At 54.6% G+C, this 27,433-nt stretch overlaps 2 protein-coding genes across 2 annotated transcripts in view; one reads left to right on the top strand and one right to left on the bottom strand.

Annotated features, from left to right (window-relative positions):
* Positions 1–22,376, top strand: part of MEIOSIN (meiosis initiator) — a 36,439-nt gene extending 14,063 nt beyond the window's left edge. Inside the window, exons 4-14 of the mRNA XM_073017249.1 lie at positions 7,391–7,502; positions 10,514–10,651; positions 11,661–11,906; positions 13,192–13,300; positions 14,705–14,805; positions 16,413–16,568; positions 16,963–17,036; positions 19,547–19,747; positions 19,819–20,063; positions 21,349–21,438; positions 21,981–22,376. Of these exons, the coding sequence (XP_072873350.1) occupies positions 7,391–7,502; positions 10,514–10,651; positions 11,661–11,906; positions 13,192–13,300; positions 14,705–14,805; positions 16,413–16,568; positions 16,963–17,036; positions 19,547–19,747; positions 19,819–20,063; positions 21,349–21,438; positions 21,981–22,128 (1,620 nt within the window). The 3' untranslated portion in view covers positions 22,129–22,376. The remainder of the gene's footprint in view (positions 1–7,390; positions 7,503–10,513; positions 10,652–11,660; positions 11,907–13,191; positions 13,301–14,704; positions 14,806–16,412; positions 16,569–16,962; positions 17,037–19,546; positions 19,748–19,818; positions 20,064–21,348; positions 21,439–21,980) is intronic.
* Positions 22,377–22,777: 401 nt separating this feature from the next.
* On the bottom strand, positions 22,778–26,938 carry SIX5 (SIX homeobox 5). The gene is made up of 3 exons (XM_007997254.3): positions 26,030–26,938; positions 24,346–25,151; positions 22,778–24,101 (listed from the first exon to the last, which is right to left on the bottom strand). Exons 1-3 carry the CDS (start codon positions 26,827–26,829, stop codon positions 23,491–23,493), a joined length of 2,217 nt encoding a protein of 738 aa, XP_007995445.1. The 5' UTR covers positions 26,830–26,938; the 3' UTR covers positions 22,778–23,490.
* Between the last annotated feature and the right edge of the window lie 495 nt (positions 26,939–27,433).

Genomic DNA, 27,433 nt, shown 5'->3' with positions numbered 1-27,433 from the left:
CTACTGAAAATACAAAACAATTAGCCAGGCATCGTGGCATGTGCCTGTAATCCCAGCTACTCAGGAGGCTGAGGCAGGAGAATTGTTGAACCCAGGAGGTGGAGGTTTCAGTGAGCCCAGATTGCGCCACTGCACTCCAGCCTGGACAACAGAGCCAGACTCCATCTCAAAAAAAAGAAAAAAAAAATTAGCTGGCTGTGATGGCACGCACCTATAATCCCAGCTACTTGGGAGGCTGAAGCATGAGAATCACATGAGCCTGGGAGGTGGAGGTTGCAGTGAGCTAAGATCACACCACTGCACTCCAGCCTGGGCAGCAAAGCAAGACTACGTCTCAAAGGAAAAAAAAAAAAAAAAAAAAAAAAGATTTGGCTGGGCGCAGTGGTTCTTGCCTGTAATCCCAGCACTTTGGGAGGCCGAGGCAGGTGGATCACTTGAGGTCAGGAGTTCGAGACCAGCCTGACCAACATGGAGAAACTCTGTCTCTACTAAAAATACAAAAAATTAACCAGGCATGGTGGCGCATACCTGTAATCCCAGCTACTCGGGAGGCTGAGGTAGGAGAATCGCTTGAACCCAGGAGGCAGAGGTTGTGGTAAGCTGAGATCATGCCATTGCACTCCAGCCTGGCAACAGAGCAAGACTCTGTCTAAAAAAAAAAAAAAAGATTTAAACACAGGCAAAACTGATCCCAGCTAGAGTGTGTGACTTGCCTTTAGAGAGGTTCAGAGGAGTGGGTATTTGGGACAGATTTGCCTAACCCTGACCCTAACCCTAACCGTTATCCTGCCTACCACATCTGTCAACTACCGGGTCACATGGATTCTCCTAAATCTCTCTCACTAGTAAGTGCTTTATATATAAAAGCTGTATTAAATCCCTGAGTTTCCTATGGTAACAAATCACCCCAGACTTTAGTGGCTTAAAACAACACAAATTTATTCTGTCTTCTTTTTTTTGGAGATGGAGTCTCGCTCTGTTGCCCAGGCTGGAGTGCAGTGATGCGATCTCGGCTCACTGCAACCTCCGCCTCCCAGGTTCAAGTGATTCTCCTGTCTCAGCCTCCCGTGTAGCTGGGACTATAGGCACATGCCACCACGCCTGGTTAATTTTTTTTTTTTTTTTTTTTTTTTTGTATTTTTAGTAGAGACAGGATTTCACCATATTGGTCAGACTGGTCTCAAATTCCTGACCTCAGGCGATCCACCCTCCTTGGCCTCCCAAAGTGCTGGGATTATAGGTGTTAGCCACCGTGGCCAGCCAAATTTATTCTCTTACAGTTCTGGAGTTCGGAAGTCCAATATCTGTCTCAGTGGCTTTTTCACTTGTTTGGTTGTTTTGGGGTTTTTAGGTTTTGTTTTTGTTTTGTTCTGTTTTATTTTTGAGACAGGATCTCACTCTCTCACCCAGGCTGCAGTGCAGTGGCTCGACCTCAGTTCACTGCAGCCTCTGCCTCCCAGGCTCAAGCAATCCTCCCACCTCAGCCTCCCAAGTAGCTGAGACTACAGGCTCATGCCACCCACTGCCACACCCGGCTAATTTTTTGTATTTTTGGTAGAGACAAGGTTTCACCATGTTGCCCAGGCTAGTCTCAAACTCCTGACCTCAAGTGATTCGCCCACCTTGGCCTCCCGAAGTGCAGGGATTACAGGCATAAGCTACTGCGCCTGGCCAGTCTCACTGGTTTAAAGTCAAGTTGTCAGCAGGATTGGTTCCTCTTAGAAGCTTTGGAGAGTTTGTTTCCTTTCTCTTTGCCAACTTCTGGGGGTTGCCTGCATTCCTTGACTCATCATGGTCCCTCAAAGCCAGCATGGAAGCATCTTCAAATCTCTTTCCTGTCCTACCGCTTCTGTTGTCACATTGCCTTGTCTGCCTTTGACATTCCTGCCTCCATAAGATTATATGTGATTACACTGGGCCCACCCAGATAAACAGGAATAATCATGGCATCTCAAGATCCTTAACATGGCCAGACACGGTGGCTCACGCCTCTAATCTCAGCAGTTTGGGAGGCTGAGGCGGGTGGATCACCTGAGGTCAGGAGTCTGAGACCAGCCTGGCCAACATGGTGAAACCCTGTCTCTACTAAAAATACAACAAATTAGCCAGGAGTGGTGGCGCATGCCTGTAATCCCAGCTACTCAGGAGGCTGAGGCAGGAGAATCATTTGAACCCAGGAGGCAGAGGTTGCAGTGATCTAAGATCACGCCATTGCACCCCAGCCTGGGTGAGAGAGCAAGACTCTGTCTCAAAAAAAAAAAAAAAAAAAGATCCTTAACTCAATCATATCTCATATCTGCAAAGTCCTTTCTGCCATACAAGGCAACATATTCATAGGTTCTAGGGACTAGGACATGGACATCTTTGGAACTTTGGGGGGATGCATTATGCAGTCCATCATGGTGCTAAAAATATTTGAGGAATGTGAGTTTTTGGCATACACAGGTGCTGGAATAGCCCTTGGGGAGCCAGAGATGACTACGACACAGTCCTGCCCTCGAGGAATGGCAGTCTCATCAGGAGACTGGCAACATTTCATAAATGACCTGATGGCCACATCTCTCGGAATTCTCCCCAGGCCTCAGCCTACTTATTTACCATGTATCCTCTGCTGTCTTCACCCCTCTTCTCCTCCCTCTTCATCCTCCCCTCAACTGCATCATGGGATCCAGCTCCACAGACAACCCGCATCCCGGGGCCATGGGACATGCTCAGTCCGGTGCTCCATGCCATAGCGGGAGCTGTGATGAATTGCCTCTCCTGTATTAGAGATTTGAGGTGCAGCTTCGATTCAGAGCGTCCTTCCTCACCACTCTGGCTGGTGAATTGCCCCCTGCCCCGTCTGATCCTGTAGGTTCTCCCTCTGACCATGAACACCTGCAGTGTATCACTGCAGTTACTTCCTTGTTTCCGACCTCCTTTAGGTGGAGTTCAGCGAGAGCCGTAAAGGAGACATCTCTGTCCGCCTTGCCCACAGGGCCTAGCATAGAGCAGAGAGCAGTAACAATCGTTCCCAACTTACTGAGAGTTCTAGGTGTCAGGTCTTGAGTGCTGAGTGTCTCAGATACATTTCTCTCACTTAACTCTCCCACAAGGCTTGTGAGAGATGTATGGCTATGCTCATTCTTTGGTTTGAGGAAACTAAAGTGCAGAGAATAGTCACATCGCCCACAGGCACAGAGTTAAAATACAGAGAGAGACAGACAGAGAGAGAGAGAGGGAGGGATTCAGATGTGGCCAGGCACAGTGGCTCATGCCTGTAATACCAGCACTTTGGAAGGCTGAAGCAGGCAGATTGCTAGAGTTTCGGAGTTCAAGACCAGCCTGGGCAACATGGCAAAACTCCATCTCTACAAAAAATACAAAAATTAACCAGCCATGGTACCCACTACCCAGGAGGCTGAAGCAGGAGGATAGCTTGAGCCTGGGAAGTGGAGGTTGCAATGAGCCGAGATCATACCACTGCACTCCAGCCTGAGCAACAGAGTAAGACCCCGTCTTAAAAGAGAGAGAGTCGGCCGGGCGCGGTGGCTCGAGCCTGTAATCCCAGCACTTTGGGAGGCCGAGACGGGCGGATCACAAGGTCAGGAGATGGAGACCATCCTGGCTAACACGGTGAAACCCCGTCTCTACTAAAAAATACAAAAAACTAGCCGGGCAAGGTGGTGGGCACCTGTAGTCCCAGCTACTCGGGAGGCTGAGGCAGAAGAATGGTGTAAACCCGGGAGGCGGAGTTTGCAGTGAACTGAGATCTGGCCACTGCACTTCAGCCCAGGCGACAGAGCGAGACTCCGGTGGCTCAAGCCTGTAATCCCAGCACTTTGGGAGGCCGAGACGGGCGGATCACGAGGTCAGGAGATCGAGACCATCCTGGCTAACACGGTGAAACCCCGTCTCTACTAAAAATACAAAAAACTAGCCAGGCGAGGTGGCGGGCGCCTGTAGTCCCAGCTACTCGGGAGGCTGAGGCAGGAGAATGGCGTAAACCCGGGAGGCGGAGCTTGCAGTGAGCTGAGATCCGGCCACTACAGTCCAGCCCGGGCTACAGAGCAAGACTCCGTCTCAAAAAAAAAAAAAAAAAAAAAGAGAGAGAGAGTCAGATGTATCTCACTCCAAAGGCTCTTCCCTTCAACCATTCTGCCACTCAAGGCTCAATAGATGTTTGTTGAATGACTGAATGAGCCCCCTTGGTTGGGACAGTTACAGGACCTGTTGATCTTACCTTCAGAAGGTCTTTGAGAGTTCAGACTCTGGTGTAGCCTCCAAACTAACCTTCCTGAGGTTGCAATTACTGAGGCTTCTGTCTTGAAATCTGGGATGATGCCCAATTGCTTTCTACATAAAACCTTTATACTAGTAATAATAAGTAACATTTATATATTACTTCATGGTTTATAAGGACTTTTTCTTATCGAGTGCCAACCATGTGCTCAAAACCTGGTATTAGAGATAATAAGCTTAAAAAGACTGAGGCCAGGTGTGGTGACTCATGCCTGTAATCTCAGCTCACTGCAACCTTTGCTTCCTGGGTTCTAGTGATTCTCCTGCCTCAGCCTCCCGAGCAGCTGAGATTACAGGCGCGCCCCACCACGCCCGGCTAATTTTTGTATTTTATTTTAGTTTTATTTTATTTATTTATTTTTTTGGTGAGACAGAGATTTACTCTTGTTGCCCAGGCTGGAGTGCAATGGTGCGATCTCGGCTCACTGCATCCTCTGCCTCCCAGGTTCAAGCGATTCTCCTGCCTCAGCCTCCCGAGTAGCTGGGATTACAGGCATGTGCCACCATGCCCGGCTAATTTTGTATTTTTAGTAGAGACAGGGTTTCACCGTGTTGCCCAGGCTGATCTTGAACTCCTGACCTCAGGTGATCCACCCACCTCGGCCTCCCAAAGTGCTGGGATTACAGGCGTGAGCCACCACGTCCGGCCAGTTTTTGTATTTTAGTAGAGACAGGGTTTTACCATGTTGGCCAGGCTGGTCTCGAACTCCTGACCTCAGGTCAGGTGATCCAGCCGCCTTGGCCTCCCAAAGTGCTGGGATGACAGGCGTGAACCACCACGCCTGGCCAGTTTTTGTATTTTAGTAGAAACAGGGTTTCACCATGTTGGCCAGGCTGGTCTCGAACTCCTGACCTCAGGTCAAGTGATCCGGCTGCCTTGGCCTCCCAAAGTGCTGGGATTACAGGCGTGAGCCACCGTGCCTGGCAATATAGGCCATTTTTGAATCCCTTGTTATACTCTTATTTATAATGCTTATCACGCAGACTCTGCTGGGTGATTTCACATACCCTAATTTATTTAGTTCTAATGACAATCATCTGAGCTGGAATTAATATCCTCATTCCCATCACACAGATGAGAAAAACGAGGCTCAAAGAACTAAAAATGCCGTGTTGCCAATACACAGCCGGAAAGTGGCAGATTGGCCCCAGGTTCTCCAAAACCAGTGTCCTCTGTGCTGAGTCACCTCTGTCTCTTAGATCACAGAGTTAGATTATAGCTTCCTTCTGTGGACCACGCTGAATCATTTCGGTGACTGTCTGTGTTTTATACAACAGCTTCGCATGAGTCCCTTCATCAGACCATGTTTCCTGATTTGGAGTTGGGAAGATTATTGCTGTTGTGTTATTTTTCTAGGGATCCAGTTTGATTCAAAAAGTACTTCCTGGTGTTCTTCCCTCACCATTTCCCCAGGATAACTCCTTCTACTCTTCAGATTTCAGTTTATTTATTTATTTGAGACAGAGTCTCTCTGTCACCCAGGCTAGAGTGAAGTGGCATGATCTCGGCTCACTGCCACCTCCACTGCCTGGGTTCAGGTGATTCTCCTGCCTCCACCTCCCAAGTAGTTGAGACTACAGGCATGCACCACTACACCTGGCTAATTTTTGTATTTTTAGTAGAGACTGGGTTTCGCCATCTTGGCCAGGATGGTCTTGAACTCCTAACCTCAAGTGATGCGCCTGCCTCGGCCTCCCAAAGTGCTGGGATTACAGGCATGAGCCACCACGCTCGGCCTGGGTCTCAGTTTAAATGCTACTTCTTCAGAGAGGCCTTTTCAGACACCCTAATTTTGGAACCCCTTGTTATACTCTTTTATTTATAATGCTTATCACACAGTCGATCATTTTCAATGATTGGTGAGTTTATTAAGATGTGTTGCTCTCACTAGATTGTAAGCTCCATGAAGTCAAAAAAAAGCATGTCCAGTTTACCCTGACACACCTGGCCCCTAGTCAGTCATAGTCTCTTTTAGCTTTGTGACTCCAGTACCAACTCAGGAGGTATTTGGTGGCTGCATGGATGATGCCTGTGGGGCAGGAGACATCCTTCATGGTGCTTTGGGGAGACTCATTCCTTCGACAATGCCTGGTTTAGTGACCTCTCAATTCTGTGTACTTGGGATGAGAAACCAATTTGCTAGTCTCACCCTTCACTAGTTCATGGTCAGTGGCAGAGAATGATGGATGATTATAAAACAGTGTGGCAAGTGCCTTCGTGGAGGTAGGCCCAGGGTGTCACAAGAGTGCGGGGGGGGCCAGGTGAGGTGGTTCAAGCCTGATCCCAGCATTTTGGGAGGCTGAGGCGGGCAGATCATCTAAGGTCAAGAGTTCAAGACCAGCCTGACCAACATGGTGAAACCCCATCTCTACTAAAAATACAAAAATTACTCAGGCGTGGTGGTGCATGCCTATAATCCTAGCATCTTGGGAGGCTAAGGCAGGAGAATCGAATCGCTTGAACCCGGGAAGTGGAGGTTGCAGTGAGCTGAGATCGCGCGTTGCACTCCAACCCGGGTGACAAGGGCAAACCTCTGTCTCCAAAAAACAAACAAAAAAAAGCACAGGAGGGAACAGCTGACTCAGCCTGGGTGAGAGGGGCAGAGAGGTGGCACTTCTGGAAGAGGAGACCACTGTGCAGAGGCTCAGAGCGGGAGAAGCTGGTGAGGGAGTTCATGGGGAGAAGACGAGGGCTTTGCAGATAGAGAATAATACAGCATGAGCCAGGAGCTGGGCGAGACGCCAGGGAGTGTGTGCCAAAAACTGCACCAGGAGATTCTTGCTCTGCTGTTCCATCTCTGCAGCCTTTTCTTGAGACAGTCTTGCTCTGTTACCCAGGCTGGAGTGCCATGGCACGATCTCAGCTCACTACAACCTCCACCTCTCAGGTTCAAGTGATTCTCCTTCTTCAGCCTCCTGAGTAGCTGGGACTACCAGCGTGCACCACCATGCCTGGCTTATTTTTGTATTTTTAGTAGAGATGGGGTTTCTCCATGTTGGTCAGGCTGGTCACGAACTCCCAACCTCAGTTGATCTGCCCTCCTCGGCCTCCCAGAGTGCTGGGATTACAGGCGTGAGCCCGGCCAACTATGTCTTTCTTTTGAGGCAGAAGGAGATTCTGGTGCATGTCCTGCAGTACATTCAGTACCTCCAGAGAAACATCGATGCCGCCAAGGCCTTGTTCAAATGCCACACCACCACTGGGGAAGGTGGACTTGCGGGTAAGTAGTTCAGCCAATGTTTCCTGGTGCCTGCGATGTGCCAAGTGTTGTTCCAGCCATCAGGGATACTGAGTGACCCTTGCATCAAAGCCTGGTATAGGAGACAAAGTCAGAAAGATATGCAAGATGCCATGGGAACTCAGAGAAGAGGGGCCTTGGAGCTGGGCCTTCAGGACAGTAGGAGCTTCAGGGAAGCCCAGCCAGGCAGAAGAAACAGGCCAGGCACAGTGGCTCACGCCTGTAATCCCAGCACTTTGGGAGGCCGAGGCAGGCGGATTGCTTAAGGTCAAGAGTTCGAGACCAGCCTGGCCAACATGGCGAAACCCCGTATCTACTAAAAATATAAAAATTAGTGGGGCGTGGTGGTGGGCACCTGTAACACCAGCTACTCCGGAGGTCGAGGCAGGAGAATCACTTGAACCTGGGAGGTGGAGGTTGCTGTGAGCCGAGATCACACCACTGCACCCTAGCCTGGGCGACAGAGCAAGACTCTGTCTCAAAATAATAATAATAATAATAAATATATATATATATAAATAAAATAAACAGATTTCATCACGACCTTCCCCTGGCATAAAATCCGTCAGTAATTTTCATCTTATTCACTTCCCTCCATAGCCTGATGCTGGAAGCCCTTTGGGATCTCATCCCTGCCTAGTCCCTGCCAAACCTCCCCAGCCTCATCTTCTAGCATTCTGCCAGCATATTTTATTTATTTATTTGTGGGGTTTTTTTGTTGTTTCATTTTTTGTTTTTTGTGTTTTTTTTTTTTTTTTTTTGAGATAGAATATCATTCTGTTACCCAGGTTAGAGTGCAATGGCACGATCTTGGCTCACTGCCTCCTAGGTTCAAGCGATTCTCTCGACTCGGCCTTCCAAGTAGCTGGGACCACAGGCATGCGTCACCACACCCGGCTAATTTTTGTATTTTGAGTAGAGATGGGGTTTCGCCACATTGGCCAGGCTTATTTATTCATTTTTATTTATTTATTTTTTTGAGACGAAGTCTCGCTCTGTCGCCCAGGCTGGAGTGCAGTGGCATAGTCTCGGCTCACTGCAACCTCTGCCTCCCAGGCCTCTACCAGTATATTTTACACTACAGTAACAGCGACAGCACCCAGCACATCTAGCCTTAGGGGACCGGTGTATTCCTGGTGCTGTGGTATGTTTCCTTTTTTTTTTTTTTGAGGCGGAGTTTCAGTTTTGTTGCCCAGGCTGGAGTGCAATGGCGTGATCTCGGCTCACCGCAACCTCTGTCTCGCTGATTCAAGCAATTCTCCTGCCTCAGCCTCCCGAGTAGCTGGGATTACAGGCAACCGCCACCATGCCCAGCTAATTTTTTTTGTATTTTTAGTAGAGATGGCATTTTGCCATATTGGCCAGGCCGGTCTCGAACTGCTGACCTCTGGTGATCCACCCACCTCAGCCTCTCAAAGTGCTGGGATTACAGCCATGAGTCACCGCTCCTGGCCTCTTTTTTTTTTTTTTTTTTTTTTTTGAGACAGGGTCTCACTGTGTCACCCAGGCTAGAATGCAGTGGCATGATCATGGCTCACTGTAACCTCAAACTCCCAGGATTCAAACTCCAGGGATCAAGCAATCCTCCTGCCTCAGACTTCTAAGTAGCTTGAACTATAGGCACATGCCACCAACATCCAGATAATTTTTTTTCTTTTTTTTTGAGATGGAGTCTCTCTCTAGCTGTAGCTGGGACTACAGGCGCATGCCACCACACCCAGCTAATTTTTACATTTTTAGTAGAGATGGGAGTTTGCCATGATTGCCAGGCTTGTCTCACCTCAAGTGATCCACCCATCTCAGCCTCCTGAAGTGCTGGGATGACAGATGTGAGCCATCGTGCCTATCTCTGGCTAATATTTTTGTTTGTTTTTTTGTAGAGACAGAGTCTCACTATGTTGTCCAAGCTGGTCTGAAACTCCTGCGTTCAAGTGATCCTCCCGCCTTGGCCTCCCAAAGTGCTGGGATTATAGGAGTGGGTCACCAAGCCCGACTTATTTCTATGTATCAACTCACATTTAATCCTCAGGACAAATACAGAAGGGAGAAGCTAGTGTGGCCCCGTTTTGCAGGTGATGAAACTGAAGCACAGAGAGGTTAAGGTCACAGAGATGAACCTGGGTCAGGACCTGGCTCAGAGCCCCCACACATCATCTCCATGCCACGCTGCAGACCTCCAATCACACCCAATGACTTGCCGTCCCCAGACACCTCGCACGTGTCTTCTCATGCCTGCAAACTCTTACTCAGATAGTTTATTTTTATTCTTTTTTTTTTTTTTTTTTGAGGCGGAGTCTCGCTCTTTTGCCCAGGCTGGAGTGAAGTGGCGTAATTTCGGCTCACTGCAAGCTCCACCCCCTGAGTTCAAGCGATTCTCCTGCCTCAGCCTCCCAAGTAACTGCGATTACAGGCACCCGCCACCACACCCAGCTAATTTTTGTCCCTGACATGTAGTGTAGAGGACTGGTCATGAAGTGAGAGACTGGAGTTAGGGAGATGAGGAAAGACACTGTTCAGAGTGATCTAGACGGGACAATTAGGCCCAAGCTAGCTCTGTAGCTGAGAATGTGGATAGAAGTGAGTAAACCTAGGAGATGTTAACGAGGAAGAATCAGGAGGCCAGAGGGAAAGGCCCCAGTGGGGGAGTTGGGTAGGGGACCCTCACTGTGTTGAGGAAGGCTGGAGGAGAAGCTGGTGTGGGCGGGGAGAGGGTGAAGGGAAGCATCTTCAAGGTGCCCAGTCTGGGGAAGTGTTGATTCCATTCTCCCCCTGGGCCAAGGCCCAAAACAGCCCGGAAGAAACCTAAGTTCTCACCGTCTACTTTCACAGTCCTGACTGAGCAGCCTTGGATAAGCCCTCAGTTTCCACACTATGAAGTCAGCCTGGGGTCCCACCCTGACCCGGGACTGAGGAGCATTGTCTAGAAGACAGGAACTGCCGCTGGGTGCAGATGGAGTGCGGGATCTGACCTGTTTCCCTCTCCATCCCTGCAGGGCTGAGTCAGAATCCAGCCTGGGGTGCAGCCAGGCGGAGGAGACACTCTACCCCCTCCAGCTCCCCAAGCTCTCAGAAGTCCCGTCTCCAGGGGGCGTGCCAGAGGCCTCGGAAGAAGAAGCTGACCCAGGCATCAGGTACAAGCTGTCACTGGAGGCGGAACCAGAAGCCCAGGTCACCCGGGAGCAGGGCTTCTTCTCCAGGGATGTCCTTACTCTGGGGGCCTTCTCAGCACCCTATGCCTGGGTTCAACTCCCAACTCCTCCTTGTATTAACACTGAGACTTCACACCCAGAAATTTGGGGTTCACTGGTCTATGGCAGAACCTGGGAATCAGTTTTTTTTTTTTTTTTTTGAGACAGAGTCTCGCTCTGTCCACCAGGCCGGAGTGCAGTGGCGCATCTCGGCTCACTGCCCCCTCTGCCTCCCAAGTTGAAGCTATTCTCCTGCCTTAGCCTCCCAAGTAGCTGGGATTACAGGCGCCCGCCGCCATGCTCAGCTAATTTTTGTATTTTTAGTAGAGACAGGGTTTCACCATGTTGGCCAGGCTGGTCCTGAGCTCCTGACCTCAAGTAATCTGCCTGCCTTGGCCTCCCGAAGTGCTGGGATTATAGGCGTGAGCTACTGCTCCTGGTCAGTGTTTTTTTTTTTTTTTTTTTGAGACAGAGTCTCCCTCTGTCTCCCAGGCTGGAGTGCAGTGGCGCGATCTCGGCTCACTGCAAGCTCTGCCTCCCAGGTTCACACCATTCTCCTGCCTCACCCTCCCCAGTAGCTGGGACTACAGGTGCCCACCACCACACCCAGCTAATTTTTTCTGTTTTAGTAGAGGTGGGGTTTTACCACGTTAGCCAGGATGGTCTCAATCTCCTGACCTTGTGATTTGCCTGTCTCGGCCTCCCAAAGTGCTGGGATTACAGGTGTGAGACACCGCACCCACCCTGCCTGGTGTTTTTTAAAGATCACAAGATGATTCTCACACGTGGACAGGGATTGAACAAAGGGGCCTGTGATTGAGGATCTGGGCATACCCATACTGGGCCAGGCATAGCTTTGACACAGACACGGACATTTCCCACCTGAACCCTATTCTGGTGACAGGCAGGTGACCCCCAGGCCCCTCTAACACCTGAACCTCTGTTCCCCCAGAAAGCCAGACTCGGACCCCGAAGCCTCGCCGCTCCCTGGCCCTGAGCAAGCCTGAGAAGCTGGTGACCCCATCCCCAGACCAGAAAGGAAGCAGCACAGCGGGGACCACCACCCCTCCAAAGTGCCCCGACTCCTGTGGTCAGCCGAGGCCTGCATCATCCTCACCTCCAGCTGATAGAAAAGGAGGACAGTCCCAGCTGACGCTGCTGGATCTGGCCGAGGACACCATCCACTGTGGCATCTCGAGTGGGTCTCTTTCCTCACTCTGAACTTACTCTTTCATTGAGATGCCACTTTGGGGCACCTGCTGTGTACCAGACACAGTACCAGTAGTGAGGGTTGCAGCAGTGAATAGGAAACACCACCTCTCACTTCTCAAGCTTGTGGCCTTGCTCTGGTGGTCTTCATCGCAGGCTGTGTCGTGGCTGTAAGGGTGGGACGAGATCAGCATCGTCTTGTGTGGGTTTCCCATCACAGAACCGGGGAGGAGGGCAGGGCTTCCACCTCAGGCCTCACTGGGCTCTCCTGTACCCCAGTCACTGCGCTGGTTTGGAAAAGGTGTGGTGATGTGTTCAAGCAGAGAGCTAGGCAAGAGGGAGGGAGTTCGGAGCTCGAGGCTTTGAGGCCTCAAGTCATCTCGTTCCTCTATTTGTTCATTCAGCCTTTTCTTTTTTCTTTTTTTTTCTTTTTTTTTTTTTTTTTGAGATGGAATCTTGCTCTGTCGCCCAGGCTGGAGTGCAGTGGCATGATCTCGGCTCACTGCAACATCTGCCTCCTGGATTCAAGCGATTCTTCTGCCTCAGTCTCACGAGTAGCTGGGACAGGCGCCTACCCCCATGCCTGGCTAATTTCTGTTTTTTGTTTGTTTGTTTGTTTTTTGTTTTTTTTTGAGACGGAGTCTCACTCTGTCGCCCAGGCTGGAGTACAGTGGCGCAATCTCAGCTCACTGCAACCTCCTTATCCTGGGTTCAAGTGATTCTCCTGCCTTAGACTCTTGAGTAGCTGGGACTGCAGGCGCATGCCACCATGCCCAGCTAAATTTTTTTGTTTTTTTAGTACAGATGGGGTTTCACCATGTTAGCCAGGATGGTCTTGAAATCCTGACTTCGTGATCTGCCCGCCTTGGCCTCCCAAAGTGCTGGGATTACAGGTGTGAGCCACCGCACCCAGCCTTAATTTTTGTATTTTTAGTAGAGACGGGGTTTCACCATCTTGGCCAGGCTGGTCTTGAACGCCTGACTTCGTGATCCACCCGCCTCGGCCTCCCAAAGTGCAGGGGTTACAGGCGTGAGCCACTGTGCCCGGCCCCCATTACAGCTTCTGATAGGGATGTGGGATTCAAAAAACCCAGGGGTGATTTGGGGCACCCCTCAGCCTCACACCGATGCGATGCCCTGCATCCTGAGGTTTGGACTAGGATTGGGGAGTGAGAGGGTGTGTGTCAGAAGCTAGCACCCCTTTGTCCCCTGCGTCTGGGCTTCCTGGAATTTGGCCCAGTCCCCAGGCATGCTCACCCTGATCTGCCCCTTAGGCTGCTGGTGCCAGGGCAGTGTCCAGGATGACGTGCCTTTCCCTGCGCTCCTGGCCCAGGAAGATGTGGCGAGGATCCATTTTCTCAACAAGACCCAGCCCTATCCCAGGTAAGGGAGTCCCCAGGGCACTGACTGCAGCGCTGAGGGGTTTGGTCTGGCGTGGGTGACGGGTAGTGGGAAGAGAGGCCAAGGCGTGTCCTCTGCGGGTGCCCCTTGAGCACCAGTGGGGACCCAACTTTGTGCCTGCCACTGTGAGCTCGCAGGAAAGCCTGACTTCCCATTTCCTGGACATGGTCACAGCTTCCTCACCAGTCTCTCTGCCTCCTCTATCTCCCCTCCATCCCATCCTCATGTGACCACATGGCTTTTCCAACACAGAGACCTGGACCATGGAGGTCATGACTTAAAGCCTTTCCTCAGTGCCTGCAGCATGAAGTCCAATATCTTTTTTTTTTTTTTTTTGAGACGGAGTCTCGCTCTGTCGCCCAGGCTGGAGTGCAGTGGCGCAATCTTGGCTCACTGCAAGGTCCGCCTCCCGGGTTCACGCCATTCTCCTGCCTCAGCCTCCCGAGTAGCTGGGACTACAGGCGCCCGCCACTGCGCCCGCCCGGCTAATTTTTTCTATTTTTAGTAGAGACGGGGTTTCACCATGGTCTCGATCTCCTGACCTTGTGATCCGCCCGCCTCGGCCTCCCAAAGTGCTGGGATTACAGGCGTGAGCCACTGCGCCCGGCTTTTTTTTTTTTTTTTAAGACAGGGTCTCACTCTGTCGCTCAGGCCGGAGAGCAGTAGCGCAATCATAGGTCACTGCAGCCTCAACCTTCAGGGCTCAAGCAATCCTCCTGCCTCAGCTTCCTGAGTAGCTGGGACCACAGGCACACACCACCACGGACCCAGCTAATTTTTTTAATGTTTATTTTTTGTAGAAATGAGGTCCCCTTATGTTGCCTAGGCTGGTCTTGAACTCCTGGGCTCAAGCAATCCTCCCACCTCAGCCTCCCAAAGTGCTGGGATTACAGGTATGGGCCACTGCACCCGGCCCCGATATTTTACCTGGCCTGTGAAACCTTTAGTGGCCCTCAACTCACTTCGTCAGCCCTCTCTCCTGCCCTTCACCCATGACTCTTACACTTCACACCACCACATATTCACCATTCCCTAGGAGCCCTGCGCCAGCCCCTCTGAGCTTCTCACATTCCAGTACTTCTTCCTGGATAGCCTGCTTCCCTGTGCCCCTGGAAAACCACCCATCCCTCAGGCTGAGCCCACTGCCCTCCACTGGCTCATCCTCCAGTGCCCTCGGTCACAGCACTGCCCTGTCGTCTGCAGCGCCTGCTTATGGGCTGGGCTCTCCTCATGAGACTGTAAGCTCTCTGAGGATGGGAGCCTCAACTGACTGAGCTTTACGCCCCCAGCACTCCCCCAGGGGCCAGTGCAGAGTGCCAAAGGGGCCCTATAGCAGTTTCCAGCGCGGGGCCTATGTGTCTGACTCTGAAACTCCATCTCTTGCAGGCAGAAGCTGGTGTTCTATGATTCCAGCGAGGATGTGGACAAAGGGTCTCTAGATGCTGACCCTTGGCTTCCTGCCTGGACCCCAGAGAACAGCCCCCAAGGTGACTGCAACTCTGTCTTTCCTCCTTGTAGGCTGGTGTGGGCCTTCCCATACTTTCAGTCTGAGGATTTCTATGGAAGAGGGTAGGCAGGAAAGGGAATGGAGATCCCCTAAGCACAGGAAAGGGAAGGCAAACATGCAGTGTACCTGCCATCTCTCCACCACTGCTGCCATAGCAGACATTGCTAATCAATCACCACTCTTTCCTTGAGTCCAGACATTACCTCAGAATCGTTCTGGGTCTTTTTGGTTTGTTTGTTTTATTTTTTGAGATAGGGTTTCACTCTGTCATCCAGGCTGGAGTGCAGTGGCACAATCTCAGCTCACTTCAACCTCTGTCTCCTGCCTCAGCCTCCCAAGTAGCTGGGATTACAGGTGCCCACCACCATGCCTGGCTAATTTCTGTATTTTTAGTAGAGATGGGGTTTCACCATGTTGGCCAGGCTGGTCTCATACTCCTGACCCAAGGTGATCCGCCCACCTCAGCCTCCCAAAGTGCTGGGATTACAGGCATGAGCCACCCCTCCGACCTCTTTTTGTGTTTTTGTTTTGTTTTTTCTTTTGAGACAAGTTCTCACCCTGAGGCTGGAGTGCAGTGGCACAATCACAGCTCACTGAGGCCTCCAATTCCTGGACACAAGGGATTGTCCTGCCTCAGCCTCTCAGAGAGCTGGGATTACAGGCACATGCCACTGCTCCCGACCTCAGAATCCTTTTTTTTTTTTTTTTTTTTTGAGACACAGTTTTGCTCTTGTCACCCAGGCTGGAATGCAATGGCGCTGTCTCGGCTCACTGCAACCTCTGCCTCCTAGGTTCAAATGATTCTGCGTCAGCCTCTGAGTAGCTGGCATTACAGGTGTACACCACCATGCCCAGCAAATTTTTATATTTTTAGTAGAGATAGGATTTCACTATGTTGTCCAGGCTGATCTTGAACTCCTGACCTCAAGTGATCCACCCGCCTCAGCCTCCCAAAGCGCTGGGATTACAGGCATGAGCCACCACACCTGACCTCAGAATCTTTCTTATTGTAGAGCTGCAGGTAGTTATAATCAGCCTATGGGATTTTGTACATCATGATACTGATTTTTCTTTTTTTTGGCCATCCGTGACATAATGCCAAACGTCACTTGGCTTCATTTCTTCTTTTTTTTTTTTTTTTTTTTTTTTAAATGTTGAGAAAGGGTCTCACTCTGTCACCCAGGCTGGAGTGCAGTGGCACAATCTCAGTTCACTGCAACCTCTGCTCCCAGGTTCAGGCAATTCTCCCGCCTCAGCCTCCTGAGTAACTGGGACTACAGGCACATGCCACTACCCCAAGCTAAGTTTTGTATTTTTTAGTAGAGACAGGATTTCACCATGTTAGCCAGGCTGGTCTTCAATTCCTGACCTCAAGTGATCCACCTGCCTTGGCCTCCCAAAGTGCTGGGATTACAGGCGTGAGCCATCGTGCCCAGCTGCCTCTTCATTTCTCCAATCAAGAATTCAAAATGAGAAACTGAGATTTGCTTTCCGAAGCATCAGGCACTATCTCCTCAACGCCAGCTGCTGTGCTAGGGCAGAGGGTGATCTCTGGCCACACCCCTGAGTCTGCTGTTTCCTTTCCAGGGAGCCCACTGTCCCTGGGGCCTCCCCAGATTGATGCCTGGAGTGGAACAGGCCACCCAAGTGAGATCCTCGGGCTTAGCCCTAGCCTTTTCAGCTCCCCAGGGAAACTGCTGCCAGATGAGATCTTGGAGGATGGCACAGAATACCTGACCCAAGGTGAGGCCCGGGCCTGGCCCTGATGCTTAGTTCATTCGGGAAACATTCGGCGGCCAGGCCTGCATGGGGCCGTCCTGGGTGCCCAGGGTGAATCCTGCCCTGGCCCTGCCTCAAGGAGCCCACAGCCTAGTAGGGGAGCAGCCACAGGCTGGTGTGGTGCGTGTGTGGTGCGTGTGTGGCTTTAGAAGCCCATAGCAGGACTTGGGCTCACTTTGTGTGTTGGAAGTGACCCAGGGGAGTGGGCTGTGAGTGGGATTTGGACACAGGGTGGGAGATCCTGAAGGAAAACGCCAGAGACGGGGACTCCAACGAGCAGGGACAGCGTGGCCGAAGCTTGGCGGTGTGGGAGAAGCATTTCTGCTCTGGCAGCCCCTCTGGTCTCCCTCCCTGGCAGCTTTCTTTGAAGAAGTGTGCTTAGATCTGGAGTCTTCACCTTCAGCCTACACACAGGAGGCTCCACTGGAGAAGGTAGACATCCTCTGCCCCTCTGTCTACAGACACATCCATCCGTCTTTCCACACACGTCACTCACGGCTTCATTCACTCATCCGCTCCCTCACCCTTTTTTCAGCCGCCATCTACCCATCTGTCCTTCCACTCATGCTTCTCCTCATCCTTAAAAACCCCCCACCCTCTGTGCACCTGCCGGTGGCCACCAGATGCTGGCTCTGTGCTGGGCACGTGGAATGAATTGGACAAAAAGGATAAAAAGGATAAAAGCTGCCAGGTGCCCATAGGAAAAAAAAAAATTATTTAATTAAATTAATTAATTAATTTATTTTTTTGAGACTGGGTTTCCCTGTTGTTGCCCAGGCTGGGGTGCAGTGGCGTGATCTTGGCTCACTGCAACCTCCACCTCCTGGGTTCAAACAGTTCTGCCTCAGCTTCCTAAGTAGCTGGGATTACAGGCGCCTGCCACCACACCCAGCTAATTTTTGTATTTTTAGTAGAGATGGGGTTTCACCATGTTAGCCAGGCTGGTCTCCAACTCCTGACTTCAAGTGATCTGCCCACCTCGGCCTCCCAGAGTGCTGGGATTACAGGTGTGAGCCACCGCACCCAGCTTCCCACATCATTTTACAACTACTCCACGAAGCAGGGTCTCCTGTGGCCCCATTTTACAGATGAGGAAACCGAAATCAAAAGACTAGGCTGGGCACAGTGGCTCACACCTGTAATCCCAGCACTTTGAGAGGCTGAGGCGAGTGGATCACCTGAGGTCAGGAGTTCGAGACCGGCCTGGTCAACATGGGGAAACCCCATCTCTACTAAAAATACAAAACTTGGCTGGGCGCAGTGGCTCAATCCTGTAATCCCAGCACTTTGGGAGGCCAAGACGGGCGGATCACAAGGTCAGGAGATTGAGACCATCCTGGCTAACACAGTGAAACCCTGTCTCTACTAAAAAAATACAAAAAACCAGGCAGGCAAGGTGGCAGGCACCTGTAATCCCAGCTACTTGGGAGGCTGAGGCAGGAGAATGGTGTGAACCCAGGAGGCGGAGCTTGCAGTGAGCCGAGATCCAGCCACTGCACTCCAGCCTGGGCGATAGAGTGAGACTCCGTCTCCAAAAAAAAAAAAAAACCAAAAAACAAAAAACAAAAATTGTCCGGGTACGGTGGCTCACGCCTATAATCCCAGCATTTTGGGAGGCCAACGAGGGCAGATCACCTGAGATCAGGAGTTGGAGACTAGTCTGGCCATCATAGTGAAATACCATCTCTACTAAAAATACAAAATAATTAGCCGGGTGTGGTGGTACATGCCTGTAATCCCAGCTACTCAGGAGGTTGAGGCAGGAGAATAGCTTGAACCTGGGAGGCGGAGGTTGCAGTGAGCCGAGATGGCGCCATTGCACTGCAGCCTGGGCAACAAGAGCGAAACCCAGTCTCAAAAAAAAAGAAAAAAAAAATAGCAGGGCATGGCTAGGCGTGGTGGCTCATGCCTATAATTCCAGCACTTTGGGAGGCTGAGGTGGGCAGATCACCTGAGGTCAGGAGTTTGAGACTAGCCTGACCAATATGATGAAACCCCATCTCTACTAAAAATACAAAAATTAGCTGGGCATGGTGGTGTGCACTTGGAACCCCAGCCACGCAGGAGGCCGAGGCAGGAGAATTGCTTGAACCTGGGAGGCAGAGGTTGCAGTGAACTGAGATCATGCCATTGCACTCCAGCCTGAGGGACAAGAGCAAGACTCTATCTCAAAAAAAAAAAAAAAAAAAGAAAGAGAGAAAGAGAGAAAGACAGGGTCTTGCTTTGTCACCCAGGCTGGCTGGAGTGCAGTGTCACCATCATAGATCAGTGCCTTGAACTCCTGGGCTCAAATGACCCTCCCGCCGCAGGTTCCCAGGTAGCTGGGAATACAGGCATGCACCACCATGCCCAGCTGTTTTTTTTTTTTTTTAAAACTTATTTTTAAATTTAACTTAATTTAATTTCTTTTTTTTTTTTTGAGACAGAGTCTCACTGTGTTGCCCATGCTGGAGGGCAGTGGTGCGATCTCAGTTCACGGCAGCCTCCGCCTCGTGGATTTAAGCGATTCTCGTGCCTCAGCCTCCAGAGTAGCTGGGACTACAGGCGTCCACCACCACACCTGGCGAATTTTTTAGTATTTTTAGACAGGGGTTCGCCCTGTTAGCCAGGCTGGTTTTGCATTCCTGACCTCAGGTGATTCGCCCGCCTCAGCCTCCGAAAGTGTGGGGATTACAGGCATGAGCCACTGTGCCTGGCCTTTTTTTTTCTTATTTTTTGTAGAATGAGGTCTCACTATGTTGCCCAGGCTGGTCTGTAACTCCTGGCCCCGCTGTCCTCCTGCCTCAGCCTCCCAGAGTGTTGGGGTTACAGGCATGAGCCACCACACCCTGCCAATCTGAGCTGCTGCTAATGCTCATGTTATGTCCTAGAAAAGCAGTATTGGGGGGATGAAGGGGCACCACTTGTCTCCCCTCCCATCTTTCTCCCTTGTCATGCCCCAGGACACAGCCTTTAAGGCCCCCAAAGACCCTCCTGAGTCCTACAGCCTGCACCGGTCCTCAGTCTCGCTGGACCACTGCTACCTCTCACTGAGCGGGAATAGCAAGGTGCCATCCAACTCTAGCTCCAGCTCCAGCTCTAGCTCCAGCTCTAGCTCCAGCTCGGAGGACAGCGACTCAGAGCCCCTGTGGAAGCAGCGAGAGGTGAGAGACATGGCCACACGCCAGGGCTGGCTGGGCCTCCTTCCTCTCTCACCACCCTCTCCCTCCCCCAGGATATGCAGGCCAACCCTGCAGGCATGCCGGGCTCCAGCGAAGAGGACGAAGACACCACATGGACCCTCACCCGGCCGACCTCACCCCTGCCAGCAGCCGAGAAAAAGGCCATGAAGGGCCAAGCAGCCAGGGCCCCTGTGAAGCCCAAGGAGAAGAAGAAAGGCCCCTGCCCACCCCAGATGAAGAAGAAGTGTGTCAATGGCTTCATCATGTTCTGCAGGATGAACCGGAAGCAGTACATCCGGTGGGTAGAGGGTTCGTCTTTGGCCCTGGGGAAGGCCCTGGCTTCCTTCTCTGCCCGTAGCCTGGCCATGCTGCTCCTCACAGCTGTCTGACACTTTCTCCCCATCCCAGACCCCACAAACTCTTCCTGGACCACAGTTCTTCCCCAGAATTGAACCCGGCCCCATCGTATTGGACAGGGTCCATCCATTGTCAGCGCTGAAATCCAATTCAGACTTTAGCCTTCAGAAAAAAGGACTTTTTTTGGGGGGGGGGAGGGGATGGAATCTCACTCTGTTGCCTAGGCTATAGTGCAGTGGCACAATCACGGCTCACTGCAATGTCTGCCTCCCGGGCTCAAATCACTGCAACCTCTGCCTCCTAGATACTCCTGCCTCAGCCTCCTGAGTAGCTGGGATTACAGGCGTGCCACCACTCCCTGCTAATGTTTGTATTTTTAGTAGAGACAGGGTTTCACCATGTTGGCCAGGCTGGTCTCGAACGCCTCACCTGCGTTCCTGGTAGCGAGACTTTGTTCAAAAAAAAAAAAAAAAATAGGCCAGGCGCAGTGGCTCATGCCTGTAATCCCAGCACTCTCGGAGGCTGAGGTGGGCGGATCATCTGAGGCCAGGAGTTCAAAACCTGCAAGTGATCTACCTGCTTTGGCCTCTCAAATTGCTGGGATTACACGTGTGATACTCAGGCCCAGCGAGAAAAGGAAAGGAAATGACTTATATAACCTAGAAAACAAAGGCAAGTATAGACTGCCTTGAGATGTAGTTGGTTTCAGGGCTCACACAGGCTGTCTGGAATCTTTGTCCTTTTCACTCGGTTCTGCTGTCTTCTGTGCTGGCTTCATTTTCTGGCAGGCGGGGTCACCCCAGGAGGCGCAGGCTCGGGTCCTGTCCCCCACCCAAGCGACCCCGGGGGGAGCAGAGGTCTCTGAGGTTTTAAGCAAAGTCCTTGGGACTGACTTTGGTAGATCTCGTGCCAATCCTGAACCAGTCACTGTCAGGCCTGGAGCCAGGGGATGGGGAGGCCCCCCCAAGCCACAGAGGAGAAGAGCTAGTTCCTTTACAGGAAGATCCAGATGTAGGGGCCAGGAGCGGTGGCCACAGGTCCCCTGCACACTCCTGGGATGCCGGATGCCCCTTTGTGAACAGCCACTGAGTCCAGCTCCGTCTGCATCCTCAGCTCCAGAGGGTGGTCTTGGAGGCCTTGTAGACCCACAAGTCTAGGAAGGGTCTGAGTTCTCAGTCAGCGTGTCCTGCAGGCCTTTCCTTACCTCCTCCTTCTTCCTGTCCCAGATCCTGTCCTGGAACCGCTTCTACAGCTGCCACCAAGGAGCTGGCCCAGCTGTGGCGGGTGATGACCCAGCAGGAGCGGAGGCCATACTGGTGAGAGGCCCCGGCCCCGAGGTGTGGGTGGGGGCTGGAAGGGCCTCCCTGCCCCGGAACCTGCTCTGTCTCTGGAGCCTTGGGTGTCATGGCATGGGAGACTGGGCTGAGAAATTTGTGTGTTGCCCCTTCTTATGAAACCCTTGGGAGTGACACAGGTGTAGGGGTGCCCACCACAACTAAGCTGGGGAACAGCTGAGCCCGGACAAGGACCCCCAGCCTCAATTCCTTTGTGTCTCTGCCACATGAGTTTCTTGGGGTGTGGTCTGATTTTCCTGTCACTTGGCCACCTCGACTCCCCCAAACCCTGTCCCCTCCACTTTCAAGGAGCTGCCACCTGCCCTGGCTCCTGACTTTGAACACATCTCAGAGCCCTTGGCTGAGTCCCATTTTACAGACCAGGACTTGATGGCCTCAAGGCTCGCCCAGTAGAGGCTAAAACGGTGGCCCAGACCGCTGTGGGGGCGACAGGATTGGGGGTGGGACAGGGATGCCCAGGAGGCGAGTGAGGAAGCTGGGCCGTCCTGCCGCCGTCTCCCCAGCACCAAGGCTCGCAGGTTCAGCCGCCAGCACAACCGCATCGTGAAGCAGGATGGTTCCAGCAGCGAGGCTGAGGACTGGGAGACGCCCAAGCCCTTCTACCAGCTGCTGGCCGAGAAGGCCTTGCCGCTGCCCCCGCACATCCAGTGAGAAAAGGCGGCCCCTCACCTCGCTCCCCTCACCCCTCATGGCAGCCACAGCTCTTGCTGGAAGCCAGGACCCATCAATGAACTTGTCCCTTCTGGGCCTCCAGCCCCTGAGAATGCAGGTACCATGGGACTGTGGAGGGGGGCACTGATTGGCCCCAACTGCTGAGCACGTTTGCCTGGAGCACCAGTCGCCCACAGCTGCCTCGATTCTCCCCCAGGGTTAGGAAGGAAACCCAAAATGAAATGCGGGGTATTGGAAGGTGAAGTTTACCCACCCCTCTCCCCTTCCCGTCCCCACCCGAGCCACACAGTTGCAACCCTGTTCATGCTCACCTCACCCTACTCCTCCCTCTCCTGTTCTATTTTTAGACTATTTATTGTTTTAAATAAAATAAAGCAAGTGGAACCTTTGTTACCAGCAAGAGAGACAAGGGCAGGCCCTCCCGCGCCCCTCTGCTGCCCCACTGGGGTGCTCCTTCCACCTTCATCTGGAGGCCTGTGGCTTGCAAGAGGCCTCATTGCCACCCCCTCCCCAGCCACCCCGTGATCTGAACGCAAACCCCTCTTCCCCCTCGGGAGGCAGCAGTGGGAAGGCCGGGTATGTTCAGTGCTCCTTTGGACCGCCCCTGGAAGGCACCCCACACCCCTGGTGGTGGTGTAGTCCGGTAACTTTATTTTAATTGAAAATGGAGGCATAACACGTCCTAGAAAAATAAAGATTTAGGATACAAAGGAGACACAGTGGCAGGGCTGCCCCCAGGGATGAGGGAATCTTTGGTCTGGGCCGGATATGAGGACAAGGGCTTGAGTCCAGGAGAGCTGGTGGGGGAAGACCCCCGCCTCCCCACAGCTGCCCCCTCCCGCCCCCAGCAGGAAATGCCATGCTGGGGAGGGTCTCCAGTCTTGGGGGCGCGGGGCTGCCTGTCCTCCACTTTTGGATTCCAGACAGTTGTGACAACACCAGCTATCAGCAGAGCTATTAATAGTGTTTCAGGGAGTGACAGGGAGAGGGCTCTGGGGGCTGGAAGTCCGGCCCTGGGGCAGGGTGTTCCACTCACAGCTAGTACCAAGTGGAGGGGGCAGGGCCCCTGAGTCAGGACCCTGCGTCCCCCATGTATATGGCAGGACACAGCATGGGGAGGGCTGTAACAGAGAAGCTTCCCATCCAGAGGGGGAGGGAGACCTGGACAGGAGGCAGCGAGGGATGTGACCCCGGGCACCACCAGGGTTTGGAGAGGCCACCCGGGCAGAAGGATGTGGTGGCTGGGGTCTTCAGCAACCGTGTTTCTGGGGCCCCCTCCTCCCACTCCTGTCCCTGCATCTTCAGCACCATTGTTGGGAGAGGCCACAGGGCCGCACTGGGTCACAGTTCCAAGGGCTCCTCCACAGGCACCGACTGGAGCTGGGTCAGAACCTTGGCCTCAGCCTCTAACCCCTCGTCAACTTCACCCCCTGCAGTGGCCCCCAGGAGCAGCCCCTCGGGGTCGGGGTCTGGCAGCCTCAGCACGGTGTGGGGGGCCTGTGTCCCCAGCCCCTTTTCTGCTTCCAGTAGCCCCTCTGTTCCTGTGCTTAGTTCCAGCCCTGCTGGCCAGACAGGCACAGCTGCGGGTGACAGCATCAGCCCCTCCGGTGGGGGCGCTGGGAAGTTGGGAAGGAGGCCAGGGGAGTCAGGGGAGAAGGGCACGCTGGTGCCGGAGGTGGTGGCAGCGGCGGGGGGTGGCTGCTGCGCAGAGAGGGTGCCTAGGGCATGAGCCTCTGGGAGAGCAGGGCTGGGGGCCACCGGGAGGCCTCCCTCGGGCACGGAGATGGCTGTCTCTGGCTTCAGGGGCAGGGCCAGGCCAGGAGCTGGCGGCAGGACCTGGGAGACGAGCATGCTGGTGGGAAAGGTGGCGGTGAGGATGATCTTGCCCTGCTGCACGGCCACACCCGTCACGATGGGGCTGCCAGACACAGGGTTGGCCAGGAGGAAGTTTCCTGTGGGGAGAAAGGGACCGAGCGCAGGTGAGAGCCAGGAGAGCCTGCCAAGCCAAGCAGAGGTAGAGACTGTGAGGCCGGAGGGCGGGCAGAAGGAGCCTTCCAGTGGGCCTTGTCTTTGGGGCACTGAGACTTGCCAGGGATGAGATGCCCCCCAGGAGCCCACTGACAGCTCCTCCCTCTGAGATGAGTGCACCCCCTCCCCTGGCTCTCACCCAGGCCTGAGAGAGGGAGATGGGGGTACCTGGGGCAGTGGCCGAAGGCAGCTGCAGGGCAGTCACGCCCACCCCGGAGTTGATGAGGTGCACGTTGGCAGGGCCTGCTGCAGCTGCCACCTTCACAGGGCTGCCTGGCCCGGCTGCCAACAGCTGCAGGGGCCCCACAGCCTGGGGCAGGGTCACCACCTGCGAGGTGGGCACTACCTGGGGTAGGTTCAATAGCGGGGAGGTGGGGCTCAGGCCCGCGGGGTACCCTGGGGGTGGGGAGAGTGGTACCACTTGTGGGGCAGCCACAGCAGGCACTGGCCCGGGGGGAAGAGGAAAGGTGGCAGCCGGCGGGGGAGCAGGCACCACTTGGGCCAGGGGCCCTGGGACCTCCTCTCCAGGGGCTAGTCCTGGAGCAGCCACCTGAGCCCCTTTGGTCTCAGGAGCCTCTGGCTGAGCCTCCTCCAGCCGTACCTCCCCTGTCTGAGGGTCCAGGACCAGGGAGGTCTTGGCCTCGCTGGCCCCCTGAGGGCTGGGCTGCGGTGGAGGAGCACCCCCGCCCCCAGTGAGCAGCAGCGGGCCCAGGCTGGAGGCCTCGCCCAGGGCGAGGCCGTTGATGATGACGGGGCCCCCGTTGAGAAGCACTGCTGGGGAGCTGCTAGCCGCCAGGAAGCTCCCGTTCACCAGGATGGAGGAGGAGGCTGGGCACGGCGCCGGCGGGCCGGTCCCTGCCAGGAATATGGAGCCCTGGGCAGCGGCCTCGGCGGACACTGGGGCCACCCCTCTCTCCAGGTTCTCAGGACTTCGGCTGGACTCGTCCTCAGTCGTGGGATTCCCATCAGACTCGCTGGCAGGAGAAATGGCTGTCAGCTGGGGTCCCTTAGCCTGTGGGGCCTCCCACAGACCCAGCCGGCTGCTCCCCCACCTTTCCCGGCCCAAGTTTCGGTGGGTCATTCCAGGGGTTATGAAGTCTCTCTGAGACCACCCCAAACCCCAGGGCCTTTTGCAAGTCCTGCATGGACACTACTGCAGAGAAGCGCTGGGTAGGGAAGAGGCCCTTGCTCTCCCCCTGCCTCAGCCTCAGGTCCCCAGAGACTGAGCTCCCAGGTTGCCCTAAAATTTCCTTGGTTGGGTATAAAGGGCGAGTGCCCTGGAGAAAGAGAGCAGCAGCCGCCAGCACAGTTCCCGGTGCCCTCCCCGCGGGGCGTCAGAGAAGGGAGAGGCCGGCGCTCAGGGTGGGAGGGGAAGGGCTTGGGTTACAGGGAAACCGGAGCTGGGGAAGGTTCACGTTTCACAACAAAGGCAGACGATGGACCACGCCGTCGGGACTCGGAGGGGGTGTGGGGGCGGGTGGGTAAGAGTAATGGTCAGTGAAGAAAGGGGGCTGGGAAGCAGCCCCTACGCGGGCTGGGGGTGGCCACAGGCCCCTGTCCCCTTTCCGCAGCCCCTCTAGTGCCCCCGCAGTGTGGTTCCCCAACACCGATGGGATTGGGGCAGGAGCTCGGAGCGGAGCCGCTGGAAGAGACAGTGATGCCGGGGAGAGGGCCCGGGCGGGTGTCTGTCCCGTCCACGCTTAGTCCCCGCGCCCCGCGGGCGCCCGGGATTGTGAGCGGGAGGTGTCCAAGGACCTCGGCACGCCGGCCCCAGTATTAGGCACGGGGAAGGAGGGCTGGTGGACCAGATGTCCCCAGGAGAGCGGGACTTGCGCCGCCCGTGGCCCCTCACCTCTTGCAGGGTGCGCCGCCTCCGGCCCCGGTCCGGTCGCGCTGTCGCCGGTTCTTGAACCAGTTGCTGACCTGCGTGAGCGAGAGGCCGGTGAGTGTGGCCAGGCGGCGCTTCTCGTCCGGCGTGGGGTAGCGGTTGCCGCGGTAGCAGGCCTTGAGCGCGGCGCGGGAGCGCTCCTTGAAGCAGTAGACTGTCTCCTCGCCGTCCCAGATGGTCTTGGGCAGCGGGAACTTCTTGCGCAGTCGATACTTGTCCACTGCGCCCAGCGCGCGGCCGCGGGCCCGCTCGGCCTCATGGTAGCGCGCGCGCAGGTAGAGGTCCTGCAGGAAGGCGTGGTGGGCGGCGGGGAAGGGGCGGCTCTCGAGTAGCCGGTAGAGCTCGGCGTACTCGCCCCGCTGGAAGGCCACCAGGGCCCGCGCGCGCAGCACCGGGTCGCTGCCACGTAGGCGCTCGGCCGGGGGCAGCGCGCCCAAGAAGCGGCTCAAGCGGCCGGCGTGGCCCGCCTGGAGCAGCGCCTCGCAGACGCACGCCACCTGCTCCGGCGAGAAGCGGAGGCCCGTGGGCGGTTCGGCAGCGGCCTCGGGGGGCGACCCGGGGACGCCCGGGGATCCCGGGCCCTCCGCTCCCGCAGCCGCTTCGCCCGCCCCGGCCCCGGCCGCCGCCGCCGCCTCACCCTCGGCCGCCTGCAAAGTCTGCAAGAGCTGGCGCGCTTCCTCCTCCTCCTCTTCGGTCGCCGCCGCCGCCACCGCCTCCCCCCCGGCCGCCGGCCCCGCGCTCGGCTCCGCAGGCAAGGTAGCCATGTTTTGCAACTTTGGGAAGTTCCTCCCTCCTTCTCTTCCTCCCTTGGGCTTTCCCCAGCCCCCTCCCCCGCCTGTCCCCCCTTTTCGCCCCCACTCCCCGCTGTTCTCGATCTTCTCCCTGGCCGACTGCGCCCCACGCCGGGAAGGCGAGACCCGGGTCTCTGTCCCCGTGTGTGTGTCCGTTCCCCTCCCGTCTGTCTGTGATTCTCCCTTTGTTTTCCCTCCGCCTCTGGCCGCGCTTTCTGCCTCCCCCCAGCGTGTGCTTCTGGCTCAGGGCCTCAGTTTCCCCATCGGGACAACGCAGAAGGTAACGGGCCGTCCAGGAGGGCTAAGGGCGCGAAGCCTCCGCCCCGAGACTGAGCTTCTGCACGCCTCCGTCTCCAGGGTCCTCTGCAGGCCCCCACATTCCCCATCTCGGCCTGCGCTCCGCCCCTCGGAATTCCCGGCTCCGCAGGGGGGGCGGGTCTGGCCGGGAGGAGGGGCGGGGAACGGGCTAGAAAGTTTGCAGCAACTTTTCTCGAGCTTGCGTCCCCGGAGCGGATGCGCGTGGCGTGCGCAAGCGCAGTAGAAGGAGGATGGCCGCGCGCTGCCAGCCCATCCCCCC

This window comes from Chlorocebus sabaeus, chromosome 6 (genome assembly GCF_047675955.1).
Source record: "Chlorocebus sabaeus isolate Y175 chromosome 6, mChlSab1.0.hap1, whole genome shotgun sequence".
Taxonomy (NCBI): domain Eukaryota; kingdom Metazoa; phylum Chordata; class Mammalia; order Primates; family Cercopithecidae; genus Chlorocebus; species Chlorocebus sabaeus.
The sequence above is the reverse complement of the archived record's forward strand: the minus strand, read 5'-3'. Positions and strand labels throughout refer to the sequence as shown.

Excerpts from the sequence above, each read along its gene's own strand:
- SIX5 (XM_007997254.3), bottom strand. The coding sequence starts at position 26,829 with ATGGCTACCTTGCCTGCGGAGCCGAGCGCGGGGCCGGCGGCCGGGGGG. Across the intron at positions 25,152-26,029 it reads GGCGGCGCACCCTGCAAGAG|CGAGTCTGATGGGAATCCCA; the intron begins GTGAGGGGCCAC and ends TTCTCCTGCCAG. Across the intron at positions 24,102-24,345 it reads GCCTTCGGCCACTGCCCCAG|GAAACTTCCTCCTGGCCAAC; the intron begins GTACCCCCATCT and ends TTCTCCCCACAG.